Source organism: Myxine glutinosa, unplaced genomic scaffold, assembly GCF_964187855.1.
Source record: "Myxine glutinosa unplaced genomic scaffold, kmMyxGlut1.1 SCAFFOLD_810, whole genome shotgun sequence".
Lineage (NCBI taxonomy): Eukaryota > Metazoa > Chordata > Myxini > Myxiniformes > Myxinidae > Myxine > Myxine glutinosa.
The window spans coordinates 42,800-61,377 of record NW_027616905.1 but is presented as its reverse complement, the minus strand read 5'-3'; the positions used below and the strand labels follow the sequence as shown (position 1 = coordinate 61,377).

At 45.1% G+C, this 18,578-nt stretch overlaps 1 protein-coding gene across 1 annotated transcript in view; it reads left to right on the top strand.

Annotated features, from left to right (window-relative positions):
- Window positions 1-2,409: 2,409 nt before the first annotated feature.
- The window catches only part of BAX (BCL2 associated X, apoptosis regulator), a 40,216-nt gene continuing 24,047 nt past the window's right edge, over window positions 2,410-18,578 (top strand). Inside the window, exons 1-2 of the mRNA XM_068109967.2 lie at window positions 2,410-2,662; window positions 2,843-2,891. Of these exons, the coding sequence (XP_067966068.1) occupies window positions 2,566-2,662; window positions 2,843-2,891 (146 nt within the window). The 5' untranslated portion in view covers window positions 2,410-2,565. The remainder of the gene's footprint in view (window positions 2,663-2,842; window positions 2,892-18,578) is intronic.

Below are 18,578 nucleotides of genomic sequence, written 5' to 3'. Positions count from 1 at the left end.
AGGAATGTGGAATTTATTGGTTCATCGTTTCCATTCGCCTTTTTTCCCCCAAGTTATTCACGAACCAGCTGTCCATGTCTGACGTTTGACTGAAGGTGGCACAGGAATGTGGAATTTATTGGTTCATCGTTTCCATTCGCCATTTTTTCCCCAAGTTATTCACGAACCAGCTGTTCATGTCTGACGTTTGACTGAAGGTGGCACAAGAATGTGGAATTTATTGGTTCCATGGTTTAGCATTTACCGTTTCCACATTGTTTGCCAATAAATCTTGCAAATGTAAATCTTGGAAATGTAAATCTTGGAAATGTATCCTATATGCATTAAAAATAAAATTTATAGAAAAAGAGCCCCAAAATATTACTAGCCTTTTATGTCGGTTTCTTATTTAATTTAAGTACCGTGTATTATTGTCGTGGAACCGTGTCGTGTAATTTAAGTACCGTGCACGATGGTTTATAAACTTGGAAAAAAAAGTTATGAAGAAGTCTTTCTGAGAACTTAGAAACATAGGGGGAATACCCCTGGCGCTCATCTGGGAGAATAAACAGTATACTGCACCGACTAAGGGTATTTTAAACCAATTTCAATGGTTGCTAGAAACAGGGCAGCATGTAGAATCATAACAACATAATCACAAGATTTTAAACAAACAAAGAAAAAAAAAACCATTTTGGGGGGCAACCCCCCCCCCCCCTCCAACCTCCTAAGACCCCAATATTTATAATGCCTTGAACAAACATTGGTACATCATGGGTGATTAAGGTCGTGGTGAAGTTTCATCGAAATTGTGTATGTAGTTTCTGAAAAGAAAGCAAATACCTCTTTTGGGGGAGCCCCCACACCCGGAGACCCCTAAAGGGCAGATTTTAGAAAATGCCGTGAACAAACGTTGGTACATCACGCGTGGTGAAGGTTGTGATCAAGTTTCATCGAAATCACGTGTGTAGTTTCTGAAAAGAAAGCAAATACCTATTTTGGGGGGCAACTCCCCCCCACCCCGTAGACCCCGAAAGGGGCAGATTATTTCAATGCCGTGAACATACTTTGGTACATCACGGGTGGTGAAGGTTGTGGTCAAGTTTCATCGAAATTGTGTGTGTAGTTTCTGAGAAGAAAGCAAATACCTATATTGGGGGGCAACTCCCCCCCCCCCCCCCACCCCGTAGACCCCCAAAGGGGCAGATTATTTCAATGCCGTGAACATACTTTGGTACATCACGGGTGGTGAAGGTTGTGATCAAGTTTAATCGAAATCATGTGTGTAGTTTCTGAGAGGAAAGCAAATACGTGTTTTGGGGGAGCAACCCCTCTACCCCGTAAACCACCAAAGGGGCAGATTTTTTTTTAATGCCGTGAACAAACTTTGGTACATCACGGGCGATGAAGGTGGTGGTAAAGTTTCATCGAAATAGTGTGTGTAGTTTCAGAGAAGAAAGCAAATACCAATTTTGGGGGTTCAAACCTGGATCCACTTTGACCAAATAAAGTGTGAGGCATTTACGCACCTGTGGTCCATGCAATGTAAAATAGAGCCAATCAGGATGGGTTACGCCCATTACCGCTCACGTCAGTGAATCTGAGGACCAGTAGTAATACACCTGTTAGTATATGCTCGAAAACCTACATTAATTTACCGTTCCCTAAAATCACGTGTCCAAAGGCCCCGCCTGAACCCGCGGTGCTGCTGCTGCGCACTATCATGGCGTCAATACGGCGGCCATCTTACCACTCCAACGCATAGTATTCGGCATCGTCATAGCACAGCGTATTAAACTGCGTGCTCATATTTCATCAGTGCGAGTTTTTTACACCTATTAGTATATGCTCGAAAACCTATATTAATTTACCGTTCCCTAAAATCACGTGGCCAAAGGCCCCGCCTGAACCCGCGGTGCTACTGCTGCGCACTATCATGGCGTCAATACGGCGGCCATCTTACCACTCTAACGCATCGTATTCGGCATCGTCATAGCACAGCGTATTAAACTGCGTGCTCATATTTCATCAGTGCGAGTTTTTAACGTTTTTTCATATTCAGCTGAGCTGACAATGTTTGACTTTTCAGTTTTGACCACGATAAAATACTTCCAAAATATTTCTTTAAACGAAAATAAAGAAACAACAACAACATGTGCGAGGCCGAGATGGATATATTCAAGTTCGTCATGAAAGATTGTTCCACTCTCCTCGATTCTACCCATAGGGTAGTTTATATTTTCACAGCCTGGATTTGTGACGACTGTGTAAGAACCAGACAGTTTTCGGTCGTCCGACATCCATAATCTGTTAAAAACCTTATTTGCCCAGGGTAAGATGGCGGCGGTATAACTGGTTAATTTCGTCGTCAATGAGCACTCGGCGCACACGTGGATGATGTCATTTCGTTTTCTCTCACGGTGACGTATTGCCGCCTGGGCTTTACGTCACTCGCCGGTTCGCACGATAGTTTTGTCTGGGCTTGCCCGGACAGATTGGCGGCGTGATCGAAGATCGACGAGGACGCTCGATATTTAAGTTTCGGTGACATTCGCAAAAGTTGAGGAGATTATCGTCCGGTGTTCCATGGCGGAAGGAGGAGCTTCCGAGAATCCTGGAGCTGGAAGACAACATGAAGCGGACGGGGACAACCCCTTGCCGACTAAGCAGCGACCACGCCGGGGTAAGGACGACGACGACGGTCTACTTGGCAGTTCCCGTTTTTGATTGGCTGTGTTTAAACGGTCCTCGGGTGTTCTTGGTCATGAGCGGCGAGTTAAGGTGGTGCCATGACCATCCACCATCCATCCTCACCTCCACCATCACTACCTGATCTAACCTGTTGCTCCCTTTTTGATTTTAGGGTCCGTGGCTGATCGGATCAGCCAGCAGGCCGGACCTCTCCTGCGCCGGTAAGTCTATCCTTTACACCTGTTTAACACACCTTTACTTTACTTGGCGGTGCTGTTTGGTCTTAGAGGTCAGCCAAAGGTGATGTCCTTGGGTTAAGTGTTGGGTTAATAGGGATTGTTCATAAAGCCATTCTTGAGCAAGCTTCCATTAAGGGCAAACTATCATTTATTACAGATATTGATATAAAACAAGCACGATGGGCCAAAGCGGCCACTTCCTGTCTTACCTTATCTACCTTTACCTGCGTCAGATCTGTGCAGTGATCGATTTATAACCGGACTCGGTGGTGCAATAGGTAGACAACCTTATTTTAATTTCAAAAAAGAGAGGACAGCAACAACAACAGGCATTTTAAAAGGCCATTTTCCCTGCAAGAGCGGGGGTTAGCCTTGCCCTGATTGTTTGATACGTTAGTTGAAGAGGATAAAAACTGGGTGTCCTGTATATGACCTGGGGGGGGGTGGGGGCTGGGGAAATGACTTCAGGTATGGACAGCCGGTTCGTGAATGACTTGGGCAAAAAACGTACCCAGCCAGTCTGAATGTTGCTATATCCCGTCAATTGCGAAAGTGCAAATGGGGAATCCGCGAATGTCATGGATGGAAACCCTTACGTCATTTCCTCATTCTGCTTTAAACTCTATATTTCTATATTTTCATTCCAAAAAGCATCATTCATCATTCATCATTCCAATCACAAATTAATAATACAATATTAATGTATCAAAATATAATGTTAAATTACTTTTGTATTGACATATTATTAAACCAGCGAACCGTCGTCATCTGTTCACTTCTGGATTCGGGAGCAAGTCCGTGTCGATCGTATTTCAAAATAGTAATTGTATTGAGGGAATTTCTGAAATCTCCTTCCAACATTACAACACCCGCTAGGACCACAAAATGTTCTACAGAAGGTTATAACATTTTATTTTATTACCTCTGCCACCAAAGGTGGATGAAGGTTATGTTTTCACCCCTGTCCGTTTGTTTGTTTGTTTGTTTATGAACAAAATATCTCATTTTGTGGACGGATTCGGACGAAATTTGGCAGACATGTACTACTGCTCGTAGTGTGTAGTGTATGTACGTAGTGTACGTAGTGTATGTGACAAGGACGAAATGATTAGATTTTGGTGAAGATCCAGATTCGGCTACTATAATTTTTAAAGTGATTCTTCACCATTGGGAGATAGGGCCAGAAACGATACATAGCAGGATATCTCAAAAAGTTGTGGACAGATTTGGACGAAACATGGTGGACCAGTTGGGTGTCTGACAAGGACAAAAAGATTAGATTTTGGTTAAGATCTGAATATGGATTCGGATATGAGAATTATAGAAATAAAAAAATATAGAAAATAAAAATAAATAAATATATAAAATAAATAAAAATAAAAATAAAAATAAAATAATAAATAATAATAAATAAATAAATAATAAAAATAATAATAAATAATAAATAATAATAAAATTAAAAAAATAAAAAAATAAAATAAATATATATATAGAAATAAAAGAAACAAGCAATACAGCGAAGGAAATAACCCAAACCGACAAAACACCGACGGGGGGAGGGAAGCCCCAAGTCACCAGGCCGCGCACGAGGTACGACTCAGAAAACGATTAACTACACACAAGTTTGCACGAACCACAAACCAACACCAACTAGAAACACACAATAACACGTACACAGCAAAATAACCAGTGGAAATTTGACAAAGACAAGAATGGGAAAACACTCAAACTTCGATGCCGTGGAGAGCTCGAAGCACGCCTCACTCGCCCGAGGAACCGGAAGTCACCTGTTGTAGTCACAGTTGTAGCTGTGATGGAGGTGCTGGCTCAGACCGTAAAGGAGGGTTTACCGTGGGAGTTGTTGTATGCAGATGATCTGGTGTTGATTGCGGAAAGTATGGATGGACTGAAGGAAAAGATGAACAAGTGGAAGGAATGTATGGAGACAAAAGGTCTGAAGGTGAATAGTGGAAAGACAAAGGTGATGGCAAGTGGTAAAGCATGTGGTGAGGTGGAAAGAACTGGGAAGTGGCCGTGTGCTGTGTGTAGGAAGGGTGTCGGGGTGAACTCTATTCAATGTACAATGTGTGCTGAGTGGGTTCATCAAAAATGTAGTGGTCTGAGAGGGTCATTAACCAGTGTGGCAGCTACATTCAAATGTAAGGTGTGCACAGAGGGAGCTGCAGATGGAGGAAATGTTGAGTTGGATCTTGGAGACGGCGTGAAGCTGGAAGGTGTGAAAACATTTTGCTACCTCGGAGACATGCTGAATGGAGAAGGTGGATCAGACTCGGCAACGGTTGCTCGAGTGAGATGTGCATGGAAGAAGTTTCGGGAACTGAGTGGCATGCTGATGAGGAGGAGAGTGTCGCTGAAGCTGAAGGGAAAGGTGTATGCTGCATGTGTGAGAAGTGTTATGATTTATGGGAGCGAGACATGGGTAATGAACGTAGAGCAGCAACGAAGGCTGGAAAGGGTGGAAATGCGAATGGTTCGATGGATGTGCGGAGTATCGTTGAGAGAGAGGAAGACAAATGATGAATTGCGAAAGATGATGGGAATATTGCCTGTGATTGATGCTGTGAAGAGGAACAGGTTGAGATGGTTTGGTCATGTATTGAGGAAGGATGAAAGTGACTGGTTGAGAAGAGTGATGGAAGTTAATGTAGAAGGGAGTAGAGGACGGGGAAGACCGAGAAAGACTTGGCTAAAGATGGTGGAAGAAGAAATGCGGGCAAGGGGGTTAACAAGGAGAGATGCAGAAAATAGGGCAAAATGGAGAAGATTGTCATGGGGACCGCAAGGCTAACCCCCGCTCTAGCAGGGAACATGGCCTTAAAATGCATGTTGTTGTTGTTGTGTGTATATGAGAATTATTTAATTTCTTAAGTGATTCTTCACCATTGGGAGATAGGGCCCAAAACTATACATTGTGGAATATCTCAAAAAGTTATGGATGGATTTGGACGAAACTTGGTGGACACGTTGTGTGTGTGTGACAAGGAAGAATCGATTCGATTTTGGTGAAGATCTGAATATGGATGCAGATATGAGAATAATTTAATTTCTTCAGTGGTTCTTCACTATTGAAAAAAAAAAAAAAAAAATTTTTAGGGATAAAATCGATACATAGCAGGATATCTCAAAAAGTTGTGGACGGATGATTTTGATAAAATGTGATTCTGTATTGTGATTTTCTGGTGTACTCTGGGATACAAAACGTAAACTGTTCACCTGGTGGAGATATGCTTTCTACTAAGTGCCGTTGTAGTTAAAATATGAAACTGTAATGGTTACCTAATGCTGCCCCCATGTCATGTGACCAGATCCTCCGCTCTGATTGGTGTATGTTTGTGGGGACATACATGCAGACAGACAAACGCTGTTCTAGACTGCATTGCCCTATGAGCTACGCCATAAAAAGAGTGGGGGAAAGGGGTGTATCTGTATTATTAATCTACCAACTGTGTACGACATGTTGTCAGCATTGAGTATCTATGCATAAGAACAAGTATTATGGCCTCAAAAATTAATGTTATAATTATTTAAATTTCAATGCTACCTCTTTACATGTAGAGTCCTTTCCTTTCACCAGTCCTTCAATTTTGTGAATGAGCATGATGAGCTCTCTACTGGAACTGCTTTCTGGTGCTTGTCCGAGTCCACGTGAGATTGTAAATCAATGGCACCTTTATTTTCCACAGAGACGTACGTACCAGGTCTACGCACCTATTACATGCTCAGTTCCCATTTTTCCCAACCACTTCGAAAACACGGGAATTTTGTCTTGAGTTCTGCAGCGAATTTACACTTTTATTTTGGCATTATATAAAAGGAAAATCAAAAGAAAATCAAATAAATGTATACGGTATAACGGAACGGACTCCGAAAAGACATTGACTGATCATGCCACTGGACTCTCGCTGCAAGGTTGGACAGGAGATGGATGCGTGTGTGTCGATGTTCGATTGAACACGTCCATTACGCCATGACGGAGTAGTGTAGACTTGTATCAAGCTGTCCTGGTCCAAACATTACATAACCGCATTTTATCACCGTAAGAAAATGTACAAAAATGGTTTGACTGTTTAAATAAGGTTATAAAAAGTATCCCAAGTCTTAAAATTTATCACTTTGAAAATACTAAATAAAAAAAATAAAAAAAGACAAAACCTGGACATTTTTAGATATTTTAAAAACTCGGCTGGAAGGAGATTTAAAGACCGAAAAGGAGGACATGTCTGGGGAAAACCGGTAACCCTAAGTTAGAAGGTCCATTCTGAGTCTGAGGTTAGTGGTTTGAAACCTGGCCAAGTCATACAAAATACTACTTTAAAAATGGTGCGTGCTGCTTTCTTGATGCTCAGCATTTAAAAAGGTTAGAGCACGGATAATCAGAAATCGCGCTTCATTCATGCACCCATTGGCCTCCTCCTGCATTGAAGTTCCTTGTCAGGGAACTCATTATATTAGGCCAAGTAAGATAAATTATTAGTTTCTCGTCTGGGCTTTTCAAAAAAAAACGAGGAGTCTTCAGTAGTCCACTGGCGATGCTTCATGGGCCAGGCAAGCCTCTTTTTCTTATTTTGCCATCTGAAGACTGGAAGAAGGTCTTATGGACCGATGAATCAAAATTTGAAATCTTTGGTTCATCATGCAGGGTTTTTGTACGCCGTCGAATCGGCGAAAGGATGGTTCCTCAGTGTGTGACACCAACTGTCAAACATGGAGGAGGAAGCGTGATGGTCTGGGGCTCTTTTGCTGGATCCAGAGTCGGCGACTTGCACAGAGTGACTGGCACACTGAACCAAAAGGGCTACCACAGCATTTTGCAGCGTCATGCAATACCCTCTGGTATACGCCTAGTTGGTCAGGGGTTCATCCTACAGCATGATAATGACCCTAAACACACCTCCAGGCTATGTCAAAACTACCTTCGAGGAAAAGAACAACACGGGAGGCTTCAAATCATGGAATGGCCAGCACAGTCTCCAGACTTAAACCCTATCGAGCTGGTTTGGGATGAACTGGACAGGAGGGTGAAAGCAAAGCAACCTACAAGTGCAACACATTTGTGGGAACTTCTTCAACAGTGTTGGGAAGAACTTCCCGAACAATATTTGATTTCCATTGTAGAAAGAATGCCACGAGTGTGTTCGGCAGTTATATCTGCAAAAGGTGGATACTTTGCTGAGTCAAAAATTTGAATTAAATTTCGTTAAACAAAATGATTCTATGATTTCTTTTTTATCTCCAATTGTTTATTTGTTCTATTTTTTTTTTTTTTTTTTTTTTTTTTTTTTTGTATACAAGATCGAGGCTCGTGAAAGAGCGAACATTAATCACACACAAAGACAAACCGACACATAAAACATATAACATCGGGAGCGGTAGACAAGATGGGGAGAGAGGGGGAAGGACACAAACACAACATTTGAGAGCAGGGACCGAGAGACATGGAGACATCGAGAGATCTGAGAGAGGGCGAGGGCTTTGGGGGGGGGGGGGGGGCATGGGAAGTGGGCGGTGGGAGAGGTATAAAACATATGGACACTGCCAGGACTTCCAGGAAAGAAGTTGGAATTTCAAACAAGGTGGATCTGGGGTGAATTAGCGGGGGTAGAAAAGATCAAGGTTTTGGATGGGGGAAGATAAGAGATGGTGGTGAACAGCTGTTTTAAAGACCTGGAGGGAGGAGTGGGATTGAAGGGAGTGAGGGAGTTTGTTCCAGAGGCGGGAGAAAAGAGGAATGAAAGAGTGAAGGTGAGCAGAGAGCCGAGATTTCGGCAGTTTAACCATCAGAGGGTTGCTGGCAGATCTTGTGCGACCTGTAGGAATATTTGGGGGACAGAGCACAGAGAGAGCTGGGGGTGCAAGGCCGGAGAGGAGTCGGTAGAAGACAGAAAGACCACCTACCTGCCTGCGGTGAGTGAGTGAAAGGCCCTCAGAGATAGCTTCATCGCGGGAGATTCCAATAATTCTGAAAGCTTTGGTTTCAACAGCGTGAAGCCGAGCTAGGTGTGAGGCAGGAGCACCGGCCCATAGGGGAGAACAGTATTCCATTGAGCTGCGGATGAAAGCCTTGTATGTGGTGAGGAGCTCAGGTGTGCCGAGGAAGGACTTCGCACGACGGAGGATGCCCAGTCGGCGACTGGCTTTGGAGGCCAGCTTGGAAATGTGGTTTTCCCAAGAAAGATCATGGCAGAAAGTGAGACCCAAAATCTTGAGCGACAGAACTTCTTGGAGAGGATTGTTGAGAAAGTAGATGGGCGGGTTGTCCAGTCGATCTTTTCGGAGAGACATAGTAAGAGTGTGAGATTTGTCAGGATTGAAAGACATGTTCCACTTGTTTGACCAGTCTGTGATTTTGTCCAGGTCTTCAGAGAGTGAGGAGGCAGCAGACTGCCGATCTGAGGGAAGAGGAATGGAGCGGCAGAGAGTGGAGTCATCAGCAAAGAGATAGAGAGGATTTTCGAGAGAGTCAGAGAGATCATTGATGAAGACCAGAAAAAGCACGGGGCCCAGAACACTGCCTTGGGGAACTCCAGCCTGAACAGGAAGAGGAGATGAGAGAAACCCATTCAGGGCCACACGTTGACGACGACTAGAGAGGAAGTCCGCCAGCCATGCGTGGAGATTTCCATGGATACCAAAGGAGGAGAGTTTGGTGAGCAGAGCGGGGTGCCAGACCGTGTCGAAGGCACGTGATATGTCGAGGGAGACAGCTCTAATTTCCTGTTTGGCATTGAGGACCTCCATCCATTGTTGAGACAGCAGAAGCAGCATGTCCAGAGTAGAGTGACCTGGTCTGAAACCAAATTGATGATCAGAGATCAAGCCATTGGAGAAGAGGAAAGATTTCATATCCGAAGCAATGATGGATTCCATGACTTTGCTGATAATTGGGAGAAGGCTGATTGGTCTGTAGTTGCTAGGATCTGTTTTTGCACCTTTTTTGTGCAAAGCGGTGATGTTGGCTGATTTCCAAGCAGATGGCAGTTGACCTTGAGTAAAAGAGAGGGTGAAGAGAACAGAGAGAGGGTGAGATAGAGCAGCAGAGCAGGATTTTAGGACCCGTGGGCTGATGCCGTCGGGTCCAGTTGCAGAATCAGAGTCGAGGGTTGACAGAAACTTTTCCACCTTGTCAGGAGGAAAGGACACAGAGTCCAGGAGCAGCAGGGTACGACTGGGTATGGTGGGTACAGAGAGGGATGGGTTTGGGACACAAGATTTAGAGGCAAACACAGAGTTGAGGCATTCAGCTTTTTCACGTGCGGAGTCAGCTGTGTAGCCGTTTGAGGTAAGGGAGGGGATGGAGGGGGAACAAACACCAGAAACGGATTTGACCAGACGCCACCAGGATTTGGAAGAGGGAGACAGATAAGAGAGTTCGGTCTTGAGAACGGAGAGATATTGTTTCCTGGCTCTCCTGAGGGTGGACACACACTTGTTTCGGGCTTTGTGAAAGGAAATGAGATTTCCTTCCGTTGGATTTGCTTTCCAGGAGACGAAGGCAAGTTGTTTCTGGGCAACAGCCTCACCACAAGATTCCGTGTACCATGGACGGGAGGAAGGGTATGACAACTGAAGACGAGATGGGATAAATCTGTGCATGAGAGAGAGCAATTTACTTTGGAAGAATTCCCAGGATGAGTTGATGTCAGAGGTGGTAGAGATGGGAGACCAGTCCAGATGATTGATGGCTGCTTGAAGACCGTGCCAGTTGGCCTGAGTGAAATGCCAGACTCGTCGACGCTGAGCAGGCTCCCTGAGGATGGTCAGAGAGATGTCCACTTTAACAAGGACATGATCAGATGATCCGATCGGAGCAGAGGAAGAGCAGCAGACATTTTCAGGGAAGTTAGTCATAACCAAGTCCAGAAGAGAAGATGTTCCGTTGACTGAGATCCGGGTCGGGAAATTGACAGATTGTGTCAGTCCCAGTGAGTCGCAGAAGTCCTTTGCTGAGGAGCCATGGCTGGTGAGAGAGGTACCCACACCCAGCCAACTGGCATGATGACAGTTGAAATCACCACATATGAGGAAGAGAGAGTTGGGATGAGTAGATAGAAGTTGGTCCATATCATCAGACAGCGAGATGTAGATGGAGTCATCACTGTTTGGTGGACGGTACAACACACATATGAACAAGAGGTGGGAGTGAAGGGGAAGCCGTAGCCAGAGGTATTCCTGGGGGTGAGGTGGAGAGAGTGCAGTGCAGGGCGAGTGAGGAAGAGAGTTTTTGATAAAGATAGCAACCCCGCCTCCAGGACGAGGCTCAGGTCTATCATACCGGAGGAGGGAGTAGCCCGGGAGAGATACTATGGAATCAGAGACATCATAAAGGAGGAAAGTTTCTGTTAAGCAGATCACGTCTGGTTTGACAGAAGCAACCTGTATGGAGAGATCAGTTAAGTTTGAACGAAGGCCCCGGATGTTTGAGGTCCATACCGTTAATGAAGAGGAAGGGGGAGCATCAGATACAGAACAGGGGGGAGGAGGGGTAGGGTAAGATGTGGAAGAGGTGGAAGAGGTAGGGAGAGCTGTTGAAGGTGTGTCAGAGATTTCAGAATAGCTCGGAGAAAGGGAAGGATGGGGCGGACAAAAGGTTTGATGGTGATTGGGTGAGCCACAATGAGGTGTTATTTGAGGAGGGGGAAGAGCGAGGCAGAAGGTTGGGGGAGATGGAGGTGAGAGTTTGAAGGGGGAAGAAGCGGGGAGGACGCTTTGAGGAGGGGGAGTGAGAGGGGGGAAATTGAGAAGCAATGAGGGTGGGGAGATTTGAAGGGGAGGGGTGAGGGGGGAGTTTGGGAGGGAAGGGACAAGGGGAGGGATTTGAAAGGGATGGGATATGGGGGAGATTTGGAGGGGAGGGGTGAGGCAGGAGTCTAGGAGGGGAGGGGCGAGGGGGCGTCTTGGCGGGGAGGGGTGAGGGGGTAGTTTAGGAGGGAGGGGGCAAGGGGGGAGATTTGAAAGGGATGGGTGATGGGGAAGATTTGGAGGGGAGGGGTGATGGGGAAGATTTGGAGGGGAGGGGTTATGGGGAAGATTTGGAGGGGAGGGGTGAGATTGGATTTTTGAAAGTGTACGATTTATGGGAAACGAACATTTATTGCAAAATGAGTTTCTTGTGACCTTCGAGTTAAAAATACGTTTAAGGACGCTGGATGGAGGATGGAGTGCAGGAGAGTTTAGGGAATGTAGAAAAAAGGCACTATAGGAGATGGATATTTTTTTTGGGATGAATTGATTTGGTGAGCAAGTCGAAAGCAGCCTTTTAAAGAAGAAGAAGAAAAAGGTGTTATAAAATATGACGGAATACATAACTTGAGGGGAAAGTGTAAACATTGAAGGTTAATGAGTGAAAACTATCTGGGGAAATGGGGGAGAAACACGTGGTCGAAGAACGAACGAACGAATAAGAATGAATAAACGAATGAGAACAGAGAAGGAAATGTTTTTTTTTTTTTGTTGTTTGTTTTTTGAGTTGAGATTTACACAAGGAAGTAGGCTATGGGTGAAAAGACTGGGAATACAGAGAACGAAAGTTATTGGATCACAAACGACGGACCACTGAGAGAAAAACAAAGCCTCAAGGTTGTACAGTGCACACTGTACAAGGCCTCAAGACACGACACGAATTAACACGATTTTCAATACAGGTATGAAAGATTTGCACCGAAAAATCTTCGTCGGGACACAATATACATACAACACCATAAATAAATACAGTTTTAACGAAAATACAAATGGGAACAATCACTTAACTTCGATTTCAAATCGTTCGCGACGCGGCAAAGGCCTTGCTCGCGACACGGCAAACAGACGATCAATTTATGAAAGATAAACACCGAGAAACAACCAAAGTTGCACACAATAACTTCACACACCGAAAGATAAATACAGTTTCGACAAAATACAATTGTGAACAGACTTAACTTCGAAAAACGTGGAGACCGTGTGGAGCTTCGAAAATCCCTCCCACCGTCTCCGAGATCTCGCGAGATCTTTTTTTCAATTTCAGAGTATATTGAGACATTAAACTGCATAAATTTCAATAAAAACTGGAAAAATTGAGGTGTTCTAAAACTTTTGACCGGTAGTGTGTGTATATATATATATATATATATATATATATATATATATATATATATATACATACATACAGTGGAACCTTGACTTACGAGTTTAATTCGTTCTGTGACCGAGCTCGTAACTCAATTTGCTCGTTTCTCAAATCAAATTTCCCCATTAAAATGCATTGAAATGCTATTAATCCGTTCCAGCCCGCCAAAAACCACACCAATTTTTTTTTAAATATACAGTATATATAAAAATATCTCGCGCTTTATATTTCACCTGTATGCAGCATACAAGTTGGCAGGATGGCCTGGACTGGAGGTACGCACACTTGACTCTAAACTGTCCAGCCTGGGTTTGAATCCCGACCCAGCTATAACCTGTCATGTCGGTGTTTCACAGGCAGGGTGATTCATCAATGTGTGTACCGCTAAACTGGGCGCCCCGTTTGCGTCCCATTAGTTGTTGGATGTTAAGGATCTCACCGTGTTTTCCACAAAGAGAAGGCGAGCTATCGCCGGCACTCTGAACAAGTTATGGCCTGGCATGCTCTTCTCCTCTGCCGTTATATACGTCCTCCTCGGCATCTTTTTCCAGAAGAGCCCTGTCTCGTCACAGTTGAAGATTTGCTGGGGGATGTATCGTTCGGCTTCTATCAGTTCGGCAAAAGTTATAATAAAATCTTCAGCTGCCTTCACATCCGCCTCACCAAGTCGACAACACGCACACCTCGCTCATGTTTTTCGACGATTGCGTGTTTTATATCCAAGCACATCATCCTCTTCTTCTTCTCAGTTATAATAAAATCTTCAGCTGCCTTCACATCCGCCTCACCAAGTCGACAACACGCACACCTCGCTCATGTTTTTCGACGATTGCGTGTTTTATATCCAAGCACATCATCCTCTTCTTCTTCTCAGTACCGTGTTTTCCACAAAGAGAAGGCGAGCTATCGCCGGCACTCTGAACAAGTTGTGGCCTGGCATGCTCTTCTCCTCTGCCGTTATATACGTCCTCCTCGGCATCTTTTTCCAGAAGAGCCCTGTCTCGTCACAGTTGAAGATTTGCTGGGGGCTCTATTCGTTCGGCTTCTATCAGTTCGGCAAAAGTTATAATAAAATCTTCAGCTGCCTTCACATCCGCCTCACCAAGTCGACAACACGCACACCTCGCTCATGTTTTTCGACGATTGCGTGTTTTATATCCAAGCACATCATCCTCTTCTTCTTCTCAGTTATAATAAAATCTTCAGCTGCCTTCACATCCGCCTCACCAAGTCGACAACACGCACACCTCGCTCATGTTTTTCGACGATTGCGTGTTTTATATCCAAGCACATCATCCTCTCTTCCCTTGGCACTCAATTTCTTAGGACCCATGGTTAAAACTAAGAAATTTTCCAAAATAACCAAAATGCGAAAACAAAGCAGCAGCGATATACGGCAGAGATACTTGCATGGCAAGATAACCACGTGACCGGAACCCACCTGGTGGCGGGTGGCGAAAGCTCGTAACTCAAATCTCGGCTCGCATCTCAAAGCAATAAACCGCCCGAGCGACGGCTCGTATCTCGAAAAACTCGTAAGTTGGTGCACTCGTAAGTCAAGGTTCCACTGTATATATATATATATATATATATATATATATATATATAAGAATGTTTTTGTTTGTTTGTCTGCACAAGCTAATCTCCTGAACGGTGAAACATAGGAGAAAACATCTAATACAAAAAATGTCGGGACGGGCCCCGGGAAGGTTATAGGCTAGGTGGCGAGGCCGGTCGAGGCCGCTTCGGCCGGGCTGGGCCCATTTCGCAATTAAAAGCTGAGCTGAATTATAGTAGTGAATCGTCTACGGTCACGAGTAAAAGCTGAATTATAGTAGGAAATTCATTCAAAAAGAACCCGGGCAACGCCGGGTGCTTTCGGCTAGTATATATATATATATATATATATATATATATATATATATTGCTACGGTTTTGAGATTTGTACATATGACGTCATTAAAGGCTAAAGGTTTGCCCCCCATAGTTAGCCACAAGCAACACGTCGGCCCACTTAGAGTATTAGTTATGTCATAGTATGTGTGAGTATAGGCCATTTCCCTAGTAATATCTGCGTTGTGTAAAGCCATGAGTTTAGGCCCTTTCATTTTTGCGCCACCCTCCAAATTCCATCTATGGGCATAATTGATCCCGCGCCCCAATTGGCTGATCCCTCATTCTGTTATGCTTTGGGCTACCCGCAGCAGTTTGTTACGCTTTGGCTGCCAGCAGCATTCGCTGCCCTTTGTTCGCTCGAACTAGTCAAGTAACACGAGGTAGGCCTGAGAAGAGGGAGGAGCGTGGTGTCGGGGTGGGGCGGCGTCAAGGAGCACGTCAGAGGCGATGACGGTAAGGGCCACCAGCCAACCAGGGCTCTGAAGGGACTGGCGTGATAGGGCGTGGTAAGGGCGTCTAGCAAGTGCTAGAAGGTTCGCGGGGCGTGGATATAAAAGCCTTCACACAAAGCCCTTAAAGAGGACTCGCATGAAAGGACATGCCAGAGAACCTATGCACGAGAACTTACCAGGAGCACTTGCACGAGAGAAGAGGGCTGGTTGGGAGCGCATTGTTAGCGCTTCGAGGCTATTGAACTGTTACGTACGCATCGTTACATTCGCTTATTACGTACGCAGCCACGCGAGTGAACGCGACAATAGCCGCCAGTGTAACTGCCGGAGCCCAGCCCCTACCGTTCGCCCCGTGTTATCCCGTGCGCGCCAACGACACGCGGAGAGCTTCTGCCGTCTCTACTATCCATCTTCACGGTACGAGCTGGGGACCGGAGAGAGCTGCCCGGACGCCATCCCTGGACGTGCTGACCTTCATCTGCAATCCCCGTGTGAGTGTCTGTGTGTGAGACGGGCCCGTTTGTCTGGGGTATTAAGTATAAGACTGCTTAAGGACTGCACTGTCTTCTTCTTCTCATCATTGTAAATAGTGTGAATAAATCTTGTTATTCCTTTCTTCCCAATTCGACCGCTTCTGTGATTTCTCCATTGGGTAAGCGTGGCACGAATAAGAACCGCTCGGATCGGGGTCTAGTAATTGATAATGGCTCGGATCACGGGCTCGCTACCGCTCGGCGTATCCACCAACACCCGTGATTCGGGCGAGGCTTATCTCCTCGTTTCAGGGCAGCGCTAGTACTTAGGTAATAGCGAATCTGGTCCTACAACCCTATTTAGCGCTGTCCGGAAAGGACGTCATAGGCCTCGGGTTGTGCCTGGTCAGTCAAAGACAAAGGGACTAATCCCCCCTTGGTAAGGGGAGAAGGCCGGCGTCGAGGACCGCAACAATATATATATATATATATATATATATATATATATATATATATACAGTAGTGACCCCTAATTCCGAACGCCCCTCATCTCGAACTACTCTAATTCCGAACCGTAAATTCGAGAAAATTTTGTCCCTAATTCCGAATGTATTTCTATAACCGAACCGCCAACATAGCGTTAGCGTCGTTCATATTTCCCGCCGCGAGCGTCGTTCATATTTCCAGTGCTGAAATTAGAGAACTGTGCTTCCATTGGTCTAAAACACAGGCCATTGTTGAAAAGTGGCACCCTAATAAAGCAGTGGTTAACAGGAGCATTAACTTGTTCAGTGACAATGTGATTGACCACTTCAGAAAAATTAAGAAAAGTCGCCAACACCAGGCAACTTTGGAGAGGTGGTTCTCTAAAGAAAGCAAGCCTAGTGAGCCCCAACCCTCTGCAAGTGGTGTTAAGAGACAACGAGAGCAAACACCAGAAGCACAGTCATCTGATGTTAGCTTGGAAGGTGCCTCACCTTCCAAGCAATAAAACCCTCTCCCTCCTTCCTCCTCTCCAGCTTCCACATGCACCATCAGAACTCTCCACTAAGGTAAATGCAGTTATTTTCATGTTAGTACATTTATTTCTTGTTTTTATTATTATTATTATTTGATATTTAGGGCATTTACTCATCTTATTTTACCTTGAATCATGTGTATTTGCAGTTAACAGTGTCTTGATAATGGGTTTTTGGGGTCCAGGAACGGATTAATTCACTTTCCATTATTTCTTATGAGGAAAATAGTTTCTAATTCCGAACTTTTCCCAATCCGAACTGCCGCTGGAACGAATTAAATTCGGATTTAGAGGTCCCACTGTATATATATATATATATATACAGTGAAACCTTGACTTACGAGTTTAATTCGTTCTGTGACCGAGCTCGTAACTCAATTTGCTCGTTTCTCAAATTAAATTTTCTATTAAAATGAATTGAAATGCTATTAATCCGTTCCAGCCCCCAAAAACCACACCAATTTTTTTTGAAATATATATATATAAATATCTCGCGCTTTATATTTCACCTGTATGCAGCATACAAGTTGGCAGGATGGCCTGGACTGGAGGTACGCACACTTGACTCTAAACTGTCCAGCCTGGGTTTGAATCCCGACCCAGCTATAACCTGTCATGTCGGTGTTTCACAGGCAGGGTGATTCATCAATGTGTGTACCGCTAAACTGGGCGCCCCGTTTGCGTCCCATTAGTTGTTGGATGTTAAGGATCTCACCGTGTCTTCCACAAAGAGAAGGCGAGCTATCGCCGGCACTCTGAACAAGTTGTGGCCTGGCATGCTCTTCTCCTCTGCCGTTATATACGTCCTCCTCGGCATCTTTTTCCAGAAGAGCCCTGTCTCGTCACAGTTGAAGATTTGCTGGGGGATGTATCTTTCGGCTTCTATCAGTTCGGCAAAAGTTATAATAAAATCTTCAGCTGCCTTCACATCCGAGCTTGCTGCCTCACCATGCCTGACGACGGAGTGAATGCCGGTCCTCTTCTTAAAATTATCAAACCATCCCCGACTGGCTTTGAATGACACTTCCGATGCCTCGTCCGTTGATGTTCCCGCCGTCTGCTGCACCAAATCCCCGTAAATGTCTCGTGCCTTCTCACAGATGATGCTCTCGGTCACGGTATCTCCTGCGAGCTGCTTCTCCGTCAACCACACAAACAACAACTTCTCCATCTCTTCATGGACAGAGGTCCGGAGCTTTGAAATAATCTTAACGCCCTTGGCTGGCGTTATAGCCTTTATCGACTCCTTCTGCTTCAAAATCGTACATATCGTCGAAGTACTACGATCGTACTGCCTCGCCAAGTCGACAACACGCACACCTCGCTCATGTTTTTCGACGATTACGTGTTTTATATCCAAGCTCGCTCGCTCGTAACTCAGATCTCGGCTCACATCACAAAGCAAAAAATCGACCGAGCGACGGCTCGTATCTCGGAAAACTCGTAAGTTGGTGCACTCGTAAGTCAAGGTTTCACTGTATATGGAAATATATATATATATATATATATACTAGCAGAAGTACCCGGCATTGGCGAGAGGGGGAAGGGGAAGGGAAGGGGGGGGGGGGAGGGGAGGAGAGGGGTGGAGGGGAGAAAAGGGGGGAGGGGGAGGGGAGGGTGAGGTGGAGAGGGAAGGGGAAGGGGGAGGGGGGAAAGGGAGGGGAGGGGGGAAGGGGAGAGGGTAGGGTGGAGGGGGAAGGGAAG